This window comes from Limanda limanda, chromosome 7, assembly GCF_963576545.1.
Source record: "Limanda limanda chromosome 7, fLimLim1.1, whole genome shotgun sequence".
NCBI lineage: Eukaryota > Metazoa > Chordata > Actinopteri > Pleuronectiformes > Pleuronectidae > Limanda > Limanda limanda.
Window position 1 is genome coordinate 13,994,931 of NC_083642.1, and position 16,767 is coordinate 14,011,697.

At 43.8% G+C, this 16,767-nt stretch overlaps 1 protein-coding gene across 1 annotated transcript; it reads left to right on the top strand.

The window, feature by feature from the left end:
- Window positions 1-3,823: 3,823 nt before the first annotated feature.
- Window positions 3,824-15,425, top strand: nr1d4a (nuclear receptor subfamily 1, group D, member 4a). Its single transcript, XM_061074502.1, has 8 exons — window positions 3,824-4,389; window positions 10,691-10,999; window positions 11,093-11,181; window positions 11,292-11,436; window positions 13,533-14,095; window positions 14,199-14,384; window positions 14,540-14,750; window positions 14,878-15,425. The coding sequence occupies exons 1-8, from the start codon at window positions 4,368-4,370 to the stop codon at window positions 15,072-15,074; spliced, it is 1,722 nt and encodes a 573-aa protein (XP_060930485.1). The 5' UTR covers window positions 3,824-4,367; the 3' UTR covers window positions 15,075-15,425.
- The last annotated feature ends 1,342 nt before the right edge of the window (window positions 15,426-16,767 follow it).

A 16,767-nucleotide genomic window follows, 5' to 3' on the forward strand; every position in this document is an offset into this window, starting at 1 on the left:
GATTCCTATCACTTGTGCACTTGTACCAACTTTCTGGAGGCCAAGTATGAATTACGAAATGTGAGAATGGATTTTTAAAAAAGAACTGTACTTGTGTAACAGTGTATTGTTTATAGGTGCATCATTGTCAGCTGTATAGCCAGTTACATTTTTTAAGTGCAATATTGAATTAGTTTGGACCCCTAAAGAATGTTTGTATTAAACTATGAAATGGTCTCAATCTCCTTATTTGCCTTCCTTCAATGTTTCTCCTCCCTCTCCCTCTCTCCCTCTCTCAGCAGCAAAATGACAGGCTGGAGGCGGGATCACATCAGATACCATGCAGCGAATCCAGCCAGAGCAGCAATCCAAGTCACAAACAGAACCTGTCCCGTTGGGTGTCGGATGTCGGCCATGGCGAGTTGACTGGCATATGCCGTTCCACTCGACGCTGCTGGATGCACAAAAACAGAAAAACAAACCTTGACAACAACAACCTCACAACAGTTCCTCATAGCAGCATGATGCATAGAAAGAGAAGTATAAAAACCTACTCATTTTGGCAGCATAGCAGGGACATTTGCTGATGTCACCATCCGTGGCTCCATGGACAGGCAAGCCAGCATCTAAAACATCCTCCTGGATGGGCTCCCTGTGTGAACAGACACGCTGTGGGGACAGACTGCGGTTAGAGTCAAAGATGAATCAAAAAAAGATTAAATTATCAGGTGCACAATTCAGAAAGCACCGCAAAGTAGAGGAGGAGAAGAAAGAACAATATAGAGGTAAGAATCACCCCCATTGTGGACATCATTAATGTTTATTTTTGTCGACATGACATGATATGCTATCAGTACAGCTGATTTCAGACTCTTTATATTTTTTGTTATATATTTTTATTGTTTTTTTAATAGCTTACAATTTTGTCTGCCTGTGTGTGCATATGTATACAGTCCAAAAGTTATTGTGGATTCATGACAGTTTGCTTGTGTATGTTGAGGGGCGCCAATTTGAAATCTCGCCTAGGGTGCCAACATTGCCAGGGCCGGCCCTGCTGCAGCTCATACTATGTCAGCGGTAATGGGCCGAGCCGGAAACGACAACCAAAAATCAAAACAATAAGAACATAACAAAGTAAGAAAGTGAACTAATAATAAAAATAATATTAACAATAATATTAACAATTGCACCTTTCAAAATACAGTTACATGGTGCTTTACAGGTTCAAATTACAATTTGAATGCAAAACATAAGCAGAAGCAGACTGCGCAGCAGTCATTCAATTTAATATAATTTAATTTAGTATAATTGAATACATTTTCTTATTTAATTAAAAAAAAATGTATATATATTTTTTTTTTTTACTTATTTATATTTACATAGAGTAAGATATTTTTCAATGAATAGGTGGTTGAAGTCCTGCCAATTTTAGGGGATGAGTATTTTCGGGCACTTGGGCATGCAGATGGGAAGAACCCAACCTTCTTGTTGGAGGACGACCACTCTCCCCCCTAGGCCACACCGCCCTTATATTACATTAGGGATTATATTACCTGCTAATTGTGTGTGTGTGTATGTGTCATTCTATGCTGCTTTTGATACACATTTCAGAGAAAATGTGTATTTCCTACTCTACTACATATATCTGAAAGCCTTACTTAAAAGTTACTTTTATATATTTGGATTTTAGATACTAGTTCAAATCTGATTTGCTAAGTAAGATTTGTGGAAATATACATTTCATATCATCAGATCTTAATATTTTGGTTGGGAAACCCATGTATGAATAAGATGCAAAAGAGTTTGAGGGTAATCGAGAACGTGAACATGATACTGGGCCAAACATTTTAAACCAACTGTATTTACCGGAGTGTGGGTTTTCATGTCTGATATGCAGAATTTTAAATACTTGAATACAACTATTCCTAATATAGACATACTCATAATCTGAAAGAAGTACGTGTTTTCTTAATATCACAAACATCAGAACTAATGTAAAGTGGATTTTTCCCTCTGTTTAATTGGTTTGAAGTCTGATCACTTCATCATTGACTTTAGGAGCTCACTTTATGTTCAAATACACCTGAACAACCTTATCAGACCTTATTATATCTGGTGTAAAAATACTCAGTCATCTATCTCTGTGCCCCATCTTAATATCTGAAATCAATCCTTTCCCTGAAATTAATTTTCGAGGTAAGGCATTGGAGGATGAGGCTGAGCCAGGGAAGTCAGAGTGAGTGTGAACCCTAGTTTGGTCGATATCACACTTCATATCATATTACAATCAGACTCACAGGTCGGCTGCTGAACACAGGAAGATCTGAAGCATCTGTGTGGTAATCTGTGCCAGGCCCTTTATGCACTGATCAGTAGCAGTAGCTGATGATGAGAAAACAACACTGGGTCATTGAGAAAAAATGTTTCATTTGAACTTGACATAGTCATGAAAAAACTGAGTTTGTTTGATACAACAGTTGTTGAACATTTAAATACCTGAGATGATTATTATCTACATTTGGTCTTGCATCTGTCTTTTTTCTCTGAGTTTCTCCTCTTGTAGATGTCCAGGGCTCTGAGTTGCTTTAGGAAGCTGTGGTCGGGCAGGATACAATGCCGCTGTCCACCACAGTCAGGCTTTGTTTCATCATCAAGTACGCCAAGACCAGAGTGGCCGACCTGCTCCGACCCATCACACAGTGCACCAGCACCTTGTCTGGAACAAAAGTAAAGGAGCAAAAGGTTTATTACAAACAAAGAAGAGTAAAGGCTTCTTCTCAAAACGTTTCCTACAGAACTCACTCTCTGGGCGAGCGAGGGCCTCGTGGATGAACTGGGCCGCAGAGCAGAAGTACTGGTTTGAAATTTGTTCCTTCTTCAAGCACACTTGAAAAAAGCTTATAGAAAATAAAAAATATCAATCAAATCGTCCATTCTTTTATAGTATTTTTAGTGAGTGATAACAACATAAAAAAGACTACTGACAGGAGAGGAGCACTTCAGGGGTCAATCAGATCTGAGCTGACCCTGCCCCTATTACAATCATACTATAATTTATATAATTACCATCTTATCATCTTTGTAGGCGGTAGATCAATTCAAAAATGTTCAAAAAAGTAAAAGTCAGTAATTATTAAATTTGTATAGAGAATGAATAATTATTTAGTCGGAATTAAAAATGACCTGGTAATCATTTTACGGAAGACAGACACAGATAGAAAGAATCCTGCTTATGTGTCATTGCCATGACTTACCACTGGGGGGCGCTTCCCTCACGTTGTGTTGGAATTTTTGAACTTGGGAGTTTTTTTTTTTGTTTTGTTATATGACCTGTTTATTTTAAACTCACAGAGCAGGGAGGCTGGAGCCGGGTCGCACAGAGCTGACCTAGTTTTTTTCTCTAGTTAAGTAATCGCACTACTCATAAGAAATTCTTTTAAAAATGTTTAACATGAACATTTTTCAATCATGTAACGTTTGACCCAGTTTAAGAGTCTGCGGTTTATTCCAGCCAGCGTGTTGCTGGCATGTAACGGATCCAGTTGGGGGATCTGGAGTTTCCTTTTGGCACATGGGCTTTAAACTTGACACTTGCCCGGTGTTTGGCATGTCTCAGTGTTTACCCTCCGTTTGTAGCGATGTGCCTGTCAAGTGAAGCAGTCACGGTGAGCCACGCCTATTGTCCATGTGCTCCATCCACCAATCCCTCCATTCCTCTGCAACACACGCACCGCACTTTGCATAAAATGTGTATCAGTAGGGCAGCGGCTCTCCGCGGCACATGCAGGGCGCACATGCAGCGTGGCTTTGCAGAACACATACCACGGTCGAATAAGCGCATCACACTCCCCTCGGCTCCACATCCTCCACCAATGAAAAGGCACAAAAGCGTGGAGGGAGAGAGAGGGAGAGAAGGGAGCCCGCGCGAGATACAAAGACTGAGCCAGATCCCAACACAACACACAAACAGACACACAACACAAGTTGGGAGCGAGCGGAGAGGCGGTCACATTTCCTTACTTACCTGCAAACGTGATTGATGTGGGTGTGGGTACCAGTGTCACCGCTGACGCCCTGTTCCTGGTTATGCTGACTCCACTTTCTTGGAATTCATGAGATTCGTTTCAGTCGTCGCTCTTGCAACATTGTATCCAGAGAGAGGAGAAGAACTTAGACTCTGACACCTGCCTGCTCTTTTCCCGGGGAGCATCTTTACGCGCACCGGACGCGTTGCCATCGCTTCTGTTCCAGTTTTTAGCAGGTGTTTTTACGCAAAGCTTTTTCTCCACTTTCCCACCTATCTTCGAAAAGACTTTTGCTGTAGTCCAGTGACATTCAAAGACGACTATCCTCAAGTTTGTCTCAAGTCACCGACACCAACCAGAAGAATGGATAACAGCCCTGGTGGAGGTAAGATTCACTTTAATTATTTCTCACTTGAATGCAGCCTCCTCTCTTTTTGGAGATGTTTCTGTTATTTGGTGAACCCCGCAAAGATGTAAATGGGAACTCTATTGTAATAGCAATGCTAATTATGACATATAGAATACGATTATGTCCGAATTTATGAATTGTTGCATACATTGTGATACCAATAATTAAAAGGCTAAATCGATTTAGCGCTGTCTATTTTACATATATAATTCCAACTGAATAAAATTGGTCTTCAAAAATGACAAAATACCACTTTGATTAATGTAAAAAGCTGAATTGTATTCATTCTTGAATGCATATTAGTAAAGAAATGTTCACAAATATGAGTATCACTGGCAATAATGTTATTTTACAGGATTAACACTATATGAAAACATTATCGTTATGCATAAGTTTACTCCAGTGACATTTTATCACTTGTGCTTGTTTATGTAACTACGGCACTTTGCGCAAAGTTGTTCCAAAAAAGTTGCTGCATTGCGTTGAAACGCCAGCACACACGGAGCGGCCACTGGCGAGCAGCTCCAGACAGAACCGAGCCATATGGTTGTACAGGGAGGCTGGCCACTTCCTGTTCCTCCTCCATGAAAACAAACTCACATGCAGCTACAGTACTCTGTGGCTGTCACTGTCATCATCATCCGTCAACCCTCCATCATCTCACTGCTGAAACAAACACATAAACGAACGATCCCCTGCGCGTAATGGGCGTGTGTGTGTGTCTCTACTACCAAGGCCGTGGCTGAGGAGCCTGCAGCATCCGAGTTTATAAGTGTCTCCCATCCTTTAAGTGGTATTAGGCAGCGTTTGCTCGAGGTCAGCCAACGGTGAACGTGGTTCCGGCTTCTCCTCCTAATTGCCGGTGAATCATTTACAACAGCCACGGTCACGTTCCAGCACAGGTGACGGGCGCACCCAGTCTGCACTGTAATCTAAAGGGCGACACTAAACCCACTCACCGGGTTATGACTCTGTATTTACCTTGATAAGGCGCGCCGGGGTTTTTCAGCTGTAGTATTAGGCGATAAAGGTGAGGACTGAGCTTTTTTGTTGAGTGTGAGTATGTGTGTGTGTGTGTGTGTGTGTGTGTGTGTGTGTGTTTTGATTTCTTTATTAAACATTTTATTTGTGTATTTTTACAGTCTTATTTAAATGACTTAATGTTTTCAATGCCCCATAAGTTTTTCGCTATTTTATTTCTCCTCTCATAAGTGACCACCTTGACCTCGGTTCATTGACCTTTAATATTTCCATAAGGTTTTTGAAACGCACATGACTTCATTTCACCCATGAGTTCAGTGGGAATCTAAACAAAGCTCATAAACATCATAATAACCTGTCAAAAGATATGGCTGAAGTGCCGGGCTCATAAAGTCCAGTAGATAAAATGAGATTGCGTGTGGGTGTGCGAGCCTGAGCCTGTGTGTGTGTGTGTGTGTGTGTGTGTGTGTGTGTGTGTGTGTGTGTGTGCATTATTGTCATCTCTTAGGGACATTTTTCCGGAATGAACATCGACCTTGTTGCGTCCAGTAGAAACAAGCCCGGTCCTAATGAGGTCAAACATCATTTGTAAGGTCCTGGTTGAGGTGCCAATTGATGTGGGGCTAAGGTTAAGGTTTGGTATAAATTGGTTATGATTAAAATGGGTTAGTGGTTCTGTGTGTGTGTGTGTGTGTTCAACTGCAGAGATGATTGGGTTGAGGGTATAGGCGTGTTGCATATGCCATAGGTGATCCTGATATACAGATAAATGCTGCCATGACAACAGAGTGTTATGCACTCCTTCCATTGACTCTTATAAACCTATAAACCATCAACTTCTAACTTTACAGTTAGAACAATGAACATATGTAGTCTTTCTCGACACAATCACTCATTTGCTCAGCTGCACTTTTTTATGTTATCTAGGTCACATAATTGTCGAATTGTGGTTACATGATAAAAACAGACTTTACCTACTGTTCACTTTCGGTCACTGATACCTCCTCTGACAGTCCCCTGGTGGACGATTTCCGCACTGTTCTCTGCATGTTTAAAGTAAAGGGACTTTTAACTCTGGCTCAGTCCTCACCATAAGTTGGAAAACATAATTAGCAGAGCAAAACAAATCATTAGCGGGGGCAACATCAAAATAAACAACTCTGTGGTTTTTAAGATATCCACATTACAGTTCGAGGAATGCCAAAAAAGGGAGACTAAATATAAAATTTAGTTTGCATCAAAAACTCAAACAGCATTTTAATGTTTAAAATGTATTGCTAAGGACACACATATATATATAAACCAAATGAGTGTGTCTTGTTACAAGCAGGACATGCAATGCAAGGCTTGTTGACACCAACAAACCCATTCTCCCATGTTAAACTGCTGTCATGTCATTAGAAGAGATGTTAAGAAAACAGCCACTGGGCTCCATTCACTTGCGATTAAACAGTTTTAGAAGAATCCTATCTCTGAATGCATCTCTAAGATCGAATCCGTCACAGCAGTGGTGCCCCAGTGCAGCTGCTGGCTGACAGAGCAGGCGGTGCTGCTGCTGGTGGTGCTGCTGGGCCAGACCACCCATAACACACTGGTCTATTTAACTCGGCCCCTCCGTGTTAAGCCCCCTGGCGGCCTGCAGGAGCCCTGGCTGGTTGGCAGGAGCTTCGTGTTCTCCATCAGAAGCCTCCTCCTCACGTGGCTTCCCTCGCAGAGCCGCGTGCTGCGCGTGAGACAGCTCGCCCCTCCCCTCCCCTCCCTCCCTCCCTCGCTCTCACGGACGCTGCCGTGTTGATGCCGCCTGCGGTGGTGGTGGTGGTGAGGGGGGGGAGTTTGGTCAGTGGGTCAGCGATTCCAGGCTCCAACTTTTTTTTCCCCTCTCTCGTCACGTTTCCCCGCCTCATGCGACCATTGCATTGCTTTTATAATCACCCTCCTCCTCCTCCTCCTCCTCCTCTCTCTCTCTGTGAATCACAGACCAGGGCGTGGGGGGGGGGGACGCTGACTCACTTTTGACTCGGCAAAACATCTGTCCTCCGCGCGCACATCCGCTTAGTGTGCGTTTCAGCTGGATCGTGACCCTGCTGTTAAACACCACAGCCCGGCTCCCGTCCAAACGCCTCTGTGACAGATAGCGGATTTAAAAACATCTCGAAAGTCCTCGCACCACCCCACCCCCCCCCTGAGAAAAACCCACATCTCCCTGAAGCGGATGTTTTTCAGGTCCACGTTTGGTTGGGGCTTCGCGTGACAGACCTCATTTGGCCACATGCCATAAAAACCACATTTAAAAAAAATCCAGGCTTTCAAATCTTATTATGGCCGAGCTTATCATAATAAAAACATGTTCGAGCCCGAGACTCTGCCCCCACCCTGAGGAAATCACATCTCCCTGGAGCGGATGTTTTCGGTCCATGTTTGGACAGACTTATTTCGGACGCATACCATAAAAAAAAACCCTGATAATAAATTGAAGATTTCAAATCATATCATGGCTGCTGCTGGTAAATTATACATATCAGCTGTGACTGTCTAACACAGGTCCTCCTGATAATTGCCTGAGCCCGAGTGTGATGCAGCGTCAGTTTGGAGAAAGGCTGCAGGCACAGAGTTCTACCAAGTTCCTGTGATATTGACCTACTTACACAAGTCTGAGTTAATGAAGTCTGCTGAGAGAAAACCAGAGGGCTCACAGATTGGTTGTTCAGTGTCACACAATTCTGTAACTCTTCTTTTTATTGGCCAGAGCCACTTATTTCTCCTTTACAGCATGATAAACACTGGGTTGTTTATTATAAACGTAACATTACAAGGGTAAATAGATAGTAACCGTAACTGTATAGAGAGGATCTGCCTATTACAAGGTGGACCCATGACTGTGAGAGATTGAGGGCAAGAGAGAAAAGGAGAAGAGAGGAGTGCAGAGCTATTATGCCTGTGAACTGCTCACGTTTCTCTGCCTGCTCCAGTCCCAGGCAGATTAGTGCTTGCACGGGTTGGCTAAGCCTTAAACGGGCACTGAGGACCGGTTGACTCCTCAATTAATGCTGTCTGCAGTGACCTAAATTTCAACTGTCTTGTGCATAATGTGGCGCTGTGGTTACCTACACCGGAAATACCACTTTACATGCAAAAACAGCAACAAAAACCATGAGAAAACCATGTTAAGTTTGTAACAGCTGCAATAGGATTGTGACGGTTAACCAGCAGATATGTTAAAAGATACCAAGTTGACAAATTTTACCCCAGATCCCCAAAGTTAGGACATTTATTTCATTGAACAGAAATTTAAATGTTCTTATACGGACATTAAAGGAAATTGATATAACAATATAATACACTATTACATTGCCTAAAAGTTCACTTTTGAAGTTGAGTGTTATTACACACTGCCAAACACAACCAAACCTATAGGCGTAAGCCAAACAAGTGTCTGCTAAGGTCCCTGTGGCCACTATGAAGTGCCCAAGAGTGCTTTTTTGTGGTTTAGTATAATTATAATTGACATAATATAACATCTATGTCAATTGTAATTATACTAAACCACAATATTATGTTAATGGAGTGGCGAGCAAACACAGCTGGTTTGATTCTCATCCTCTGTCGGAGGAACTCATGCTGCAGCTAATAAAATAATGATTGTTAGATTAACAGTATGGATGAAAATGATCAAGCGCGGGTAATAGTTTATAGTGGTGGTAGCGCCAAGTTGGTGGGGGCACCAAAATCTATTACAGCTCGGGGGGCCATAAAGGCTTTGACCAGATCTGTTGCCAACAACAACTACATTAATAGTAATACTGCCAACCAATCAATTGATTGGTGATTGGAATACAATTGATCGAACTGCATTAACTTCTCCGCTGTAACACCAGACACATGCACGTGACCGTGTTTTTCACAACAGGAAAGCAGACTGTAAAACGGATTGTTAATTAACACCGTTTACAGCACAGTGACTCCAGGGGTCATTCATAAACTCAGCACATGCGAGTCTTCAGGTGGACTGGTCTGCCTGGGTGGAGTGGGGGGGCGGGGGCCACCGCTGTCTGCATGTGTGCTTTCAAGAAGAAGGTGAGGCTCAGGCTCCAGTCTGCTGGACCTGTGTATGGCATGAGTCAACAAATCCACTGACACGTGCTGCTGGAGGGATTATCAAAACATTGGAGCTAAACAAATACCTAGTGCAGCAAAGGGCGGCACAACCACAAGCCCACTGCACGTACACATGATTTCCACAAACAAGGGGGATGTGATATAAACACTTTAGCGTATAGCCTACATTTTGGATGGTAGAAATTATTATTTTCTTAATTGCACTTGCAAGCCAATCTGGCAAAAAAAATCAAATTGCACCAACATTTCTTTGAATGTTATTATCTATTTGAATATTGACCTCAGTTTGCATGTGATTTGTCAGGCTGTCTCCACTGTACAGCTGTAGTAACGTACCAGCTCTTCGGGTCTCTACACTGTTCGGGCTTTTCCTTTTGCAAAAACGTGACTCACATTCCCCGACTGACTGGCTGCTGGTGGCCGACACTTTAGTGCCACCTCACGCCCGGGGGAGCCTTCCCTGCATGCAGCAAAGCGAGTGTTTATAAACACAGATCTGACTGCAGATTGCTGTATGTGTCAACACGAGGCTGCTTCGGTTCGGCCAGTAACCGTGTCAGGAGTCCGTGCATGTGAGGCGGCGGTCAGGTGTCGTGCTGTTCGCTGTTCGCTGGGCACGGAGCCAGGGGAGCGCGGCTATTATTGGAGCGGAGGAGGCAGCAGACCCCCCCCCCCAGCCACGTGAGGCTGTGTCTCAGCTCATCCACACCGCATGACTGGAAATGCGTGAGAGAGAGAGAGAGAGAGAGTGAGAGGATGTGAGGGAAGTGAAATTTCAGCTTAACGACAGAGAGAGAGGGAACAAACAGTCCACATATTCACATGGCGCCTGTATGAATACTGCATAAGCATGACGCAGGGATGATTTAGAAAACGCTTCTGGAGGAGGAGACCTACCCGCTTTGTTGCTGTGCTACCAGTGGTATTTTTAGCGTCCCCCCCCCCCTTATCCGCTCGAACGCACCATTACGCCCATTACACTCTGAGGATGAGGAAACGACGCTGCAAATTCTCAGAGCGGTTCTCTGCCGCCTAGAGGTTTCAACATTACATCACATCCCATCCCACCTTGTAGAGTATAGCTGCACGGTTTCTAAAGGAAATACGGACAGTCAACCTGTGAGATTGAATCCCTTCATTGACCATATCTGATGTTGTCCAATCTTTGTTTCATCTGCAGCAGGCGGGGGGGTCATCCTGTACGCCGGTTCCTCCGGCAGCAACAGCCCCAGCCCCGGCAGCCCCTCCAGCGGGTACCAGACCCAGTCGCCCCTCTCACACTCCCAGCCCTCATCCCCAGAAGAGTTTACCTTCACAGAGATCGGGCCAGTCAAACAGAGGGCCGCCGAGTGCACAGCCCCATCTTCCAAACTGGTGTTCCAGTTCCCAGAGGTCTACAGTGGCCCCTCGGTTGCAGCCACTCCGCAGCACACCTACGCACACCCCATCGCAGGAAAGAGGCCATGTGGCTTCACAGGAGCTTTCACCAGTAAGTGTTCCCTCTCTGTCTATATACAGAAAGATGTATCCCTTGATGAAACCCATGGCAGCTTATCTAACAATACTGTTTATTGTTCTTCAGAAACAGGTGGAATGGTTCTGCTTTGCAAAGTCTGTGGGGACATTGCATCGGGTTTCCACTACGGAGTGCATGCATGCGAAGGCTGCAAGGTAAGCCCCTTATGAGAGAAATCCTGTGGAAGGCTTAAACAACATGACGCTATTGCTGAACTACTTTCCTGTCATACATATATTAATATACATGTGTGCATGTGTTTCAGGGCTTTTTCCGCCGCAGCATCCAGCAGAACATCAATTACAAGATGTGTGTGAAGAATGAGAACTGCCTGATCATGCGTATGAACCGGAACCGGTGCCAGCACTGCCGTTTCAAGAAGTGCCTCTCCGTGGGCATGTCCAGAGATGGTAAGACTTCCTGACACATTTTCATGAGCAAGAGAGACCCTCACGCAGTTGTGCCAGAATACCACAGTGCCCTGATTAGCCAAAGCAGCAGGGAAATGGGCAGCCGGAAAAAGAGGCGCAGTACTGATATGTAGGTCTGTGTGAAAAATGTAATGCGGAAAGTCTTTTGAGGTCATCGTGCCAGTAGCGCAGTCACTCTCTCTCTCCCTATCAGCAGAACTGCAGCTGCCTTGCCCTTCCACTGTTTCACCGCACCGCCAAAGATTACCATCTGGCCTTGTATCACTCTCCTAAGTTTCAAAACGTCTTTGCCCTTTGCAGCGTCTTCCTGCAATACTGTTACCTCTAAGCTCGTGTTCAGTTCAGCCCCTCCTCCTGCATGCACCCACCATGTTCCCTCAGCTCCCTTACATCTCCCCCTTCAGACAATGATTTATGAGAAGAGGAGCCTTGAACTCCCTGAAGCTATCTATCATGTGGAAAACTGCAGCAAACAAGAATTATTTTAGGAAATTGGAACAGGGTCAACTTGATTACCTTGTGTATGCCCATATAACATCTTACTGCAATTAATGAGGCAAGGGATGCATAACAACAGGCAGTGCTTGTGACAGAATTTGTTCCCGGCGTGACGCTCACATTATCCAGTTTTAGCTCTGAAAGTTGAACAGTGATTGATCACGTATCATTGCAGATTAAGAAAACGCTGCGCTGACCTAGAAAAACAATGCAGAATTGGGCCTATACGTAGTGTACTCATACATCGTGACCTACTTGGTGTACTTTTCCTGTCTTCTACCTCTCAGCATTGTTTCCGCTTATCTCCACCATCCAGTACCCTGCATTGCCTAATCTAGTTAAGGCGTTGGTGTTATTTCTGCGTGTGCTCGACACTTCTGGTGCACGGAGAAAATCGTGTGACAAAATGCAGATCAATAAGACATTAATCAGTCGGTTCGAGCCTCATAAAAGGGTTTTTTTTGAAAATGTTAGGGACCACGACCTAGAAACCCTTTTTGCTCCCTTTCAACCAACACAAAAACAGGAAAACCGCATGCAACTGCTGCAGCCCACAAGCAATAGTACAGCCTGATTTCAAACCAGGTTGCCATGTGACATTGGCTCCAGGCAAATATCTAGGTCTGTTTGCATTATGACACACCTGTCTGTGTTTAACCAGGGCAACATTTTTTTAAAGCAACAGTTCATTAGTCTGCATTTTCCTCTTTTTAAACATGATAAAATCGATTCGTCTAACACTAAGTTACTGGCCGTTTCCTCATCAACGGACCCTGCTGTATTTTTAGTGAACATTGCAATGTAAGCATATTGAGGTGATGCATATTTCAATGTAACTCGAAGTGGAATTTTAAACTTTATTTTGCTGCAATGCAAGTTTTCAGCTATACTTTAAAAAACTCAGGTGTGCTTTACTTGCAAAAGTCTTTGAAGCTGTACAAGCTCAACTTTTCTGCTTCATCGAACTCAAACTTTCGTGCACACGCACTCTCTGACGTTCAGCATACCAAAGTCTCTCGTGTCAGCCCTCTTCAAGTCAGTCATGCACTTGAAGCCCACCTTTCCCATCCTTCACCCTCTCACGATCTGAGTGCAGGTGACATCACGCGCACGCCGCCCCACTGCCCTACTTACAGATGGAGGGAGCGAGTGGGAACGGAAGGAGACAGGGGTGGATAGGGGAGAGGATGAGGCAGATGGTAGCAGGGGGGTCTATAAATAGCCTCGCCAGCTGATGGTTACTGTGGGAAAGGGAAGGGGGAGGGGGATGGGGAAAGTTTTTCATCTCACAACTTATGTGATTCTCCTTGAAATCATTTGAAACTTCAGGCGTCGTTCATGCTTCTGATGTGTGTGTGTATAAGGAAAGGAAAAGAGGAGCTGTTTAACCATGGTTACCTTTATGTTACACTAGAAGTCCTGTAATTTATAAATAACACTCTACTCTGCTTCAGAAATGTGGGGATAACATTAATTTAAAAAGTCTAACAATAGAGCACAGAACATGTCTAGTGTTAATCTCCATGTTGTTCAATGACTAGTCACTGATCTGTCCTCACTGCTTGTGTCTTCACCAGCTGTACGTTTTGGCCGCATCCCCAAGAGAGAGAAGCAGCGTCTTCTGGATGAGATGCAGAGCTACATGAACAGCCTGAATGAGTCGGCGGCCATGGACATGGACTCATCTTCAGTGAGCCCAGATGAGGGCAACTCAAAAGAGGCCATTGGGGCCATCTCCAGAGCCTACCATGACATCTTCACCAGCAGCAGCAGCCGCAGCCAAGGGAGAGTAGCCAAGAGGGCGAACGTCCCCGCCAACAACAACACATCTTCGTTTTCTCAGGATGCCAGTTTTCCCCAAGCCTCATCTCACCCCATCTCCACCCAGAGTTATCAGTCTTGCCCTGTTGCCCCTGCCACCATATGCCCGGTTGCCCCGAATGACAACCAACCTACGTTCCACAATGTGGACAACAATCGCTACACCTACTTTGTGTCAACAAATCCGAACCACAACCAGTCTAATGGTACAACACCTCAAAGCGGAACCGCTGCCCATCACAACAGTTATCGCAATGCAGGAAATGCCACAAATCCGCCGTCCTGCCCTTGGAAATTAGCTCAAGGAGCTAAAGTGCTGGTAAGTGTAGGAAGAATATTGATAACAAGATGAGGATTAACCAGTGTTATGTCTTGTTTGAGCAACAATTTAATTGTTTCTATGTCTCTTTTTTCCCTTTAAGGCCTGTCCTCTCAATGCATGCCCTGTCTCAGGGGCAGATCGGTCGAGTCAGGAGATATGGGAATCCTTCTCTCAGTGTTTCACTCCTGCTGTCAAGGAGGTTGTGGAGTTTGCCAAGGGCATCCCTGGATTTCAAGAGCTTAGTCAACAGGACCAGGTCATGCTGCTCAAGTCAGGCACCTTCCAGGTAAAGCCTTACATTTCAAATGATTAATATGGCTTGCAATACATGTGCCATTTATTAACCCTTCTTCTTAAGTCAAAATGTATTATTGATGTTAATATTTGTCTGAAACATATCTTAATGTTCTATGTTTTTGTCTCTGGTGGTTGTGTGTTTAGGTTCTGATGGTGAGGTTCTGCACCTTGTTCAATGCTGAGGATCGCACAGTGACCTTCCTGAATGGAAAAACGTACCCACTGTCTACCCTGAGGGCTTTGGGCATGGGCACCCTGCTGGACGCCATGTTTGATTTCAGTGAGAAGTTGGGCTCCTTGGGCCTAGAGCCTGATGAGATGGCTCTCTTCATGGCTGTGGTGCTGGTCTCTGCAGGTAAGATTTATGAGTAGGTAAACTGTGACAAAGGTTGCTTTTATAATAATTACTATTTAATTACTAGGTATTTAAATATCACCCGTGTCTGACAACCACTTACCCTGGCATCCGCTGTGCTTTTCAGACCGTTCTGGCATCTTGGACATGTGGGCCGTAGAGCAGCTCCAGGAGGGTTTGATTCGTGCCCTGCGCTCACTAATCAACCGGCGTCGTCCGGATGACTCCACCCTCTTCCCAAAACTCCTCCTGCGTCTGCCAGACCTGCGCACCCTCAACAACTTTCACTCCGAAAAACTCTTGGCCTTCCGCATTGACCCTTGAGCAGACCACTTGCACACAGACACAAACGTACACCACATATTAAACACACATGTTACCTTCCAAGGGCACGACTTCCTTCAACCAGAGACACAAGACTTTTAAAAAAAGGATGAATGAGGCCAATGGCGAATATATTTTTTACATCCTAGATCTTCATGCAATGTTTTTGGGACAAATAAACAAACCCCTTCAAACTCTTGTATATACTTAAACCTCAACACCTCTTGAAAGACATTCTTCCAGTAAGAAAATGAATAATTGTGTAGAGTTACTGTTACCCTTTGGACAGATCGCTTGTGCATTTGCTCGTTATATCCAAAGTTCTTAAGAATAAAAGCCAGTTCTCTTCTGTGTATTCCCTAAGTCGTACAGCATCAACAGGCCATCACTAAGCAGCAGCGGCTGAAAGACAAAATATGGTAGACAGTTATTAAACAGTTTCTTACTTAGGGACCATAAGCGATGATCGACTGTGTTTCAGTTTGTGTTAAAAGAGAAAGGGAACCTGTATATAATACATAGTGAAATCTGAAATATTAAGGTAATTGTGCATCACTGTTTCACAAACATGCCATCTGCATTAATGAGAATGAGACCACTATTTCAAAACGTCACTAGTTAACGTGATGCATTTAGTCTCTTACCATTTTTGACCATTCCTCCAGATGACACACCTTCAGTTTTAACATGATAACCTCATTCTCCAATGGCAATTTATGTGATTTCACAAAAACATTCTGTTTGCATATACTGTATCAAATGGCAGATGGAGATGCCCCATGCATGTTGGGTTTTGTAGTTCCTTTGTTTATTTTTTCGTTGCTGTAAATATTATTTTACCCCAAAGTCTATGTATCAGTGACTGAATTGATGGACCGGACGGATGAGTTCGGTGTAAAGAAGAATGTACTGACCTTCCTGTACTAGGTGGGGGTTTGACCATGCAAGGGGGGCTTTTCACCGGAGACTTATGTAGTCGGGATTCTTAGATAGCTTTGACGCACTTACTGCTATCGGATGATGTAACCAGCCAGCATATTCCCTGAAATCACCAGCACTCACTCCACATGCACCCTGCCTCTGCCCCCCCAATGTTTGTCATACAAACACAAGAGATATTTTTGGGGGAGAGATCTTATTTGATCAGTCCTCTCACTGTTTTGCTTGTTTGATTATGGCTGATCAAGCACATCTTGTACATTTGTAAATATTTCTTCCTGGATAGAAATGATATAATGATATAAAGTTGAATTATGTATAATCCTGCCTCTGTGTCGCTCCTTTCTGTCCTTTTAGACAAAATGAGTAAGATGCACTGTGTAGCTGGGCCTGTATGGATCAGAATGTCTGATCCAACATAAAGTTACATTATCCAACGCAAGCTTATACCCATGAATGCATTTATAATGTGCATGTAGTCTTTTAAAGGTGTGATTGCATCCATAACTAGAAATCCAGGTTGCACGACATACAACAACATAGTTAATTCCCATTAGGTTGTACATATATCTACAGAAATGCCACAAAGCACCGCTTACATAAAGAAAATCAAATACAATCCAACCTTTAGACTATAAGATTGGATCTGAAAAATATGTAATGCATCTTCAATTCACATTATTATCCAACAGAGGTTCATACCCATGCATGGAATTATAATGTGAATGTAGTTTTTTTTTCAAAGGGTGATTGC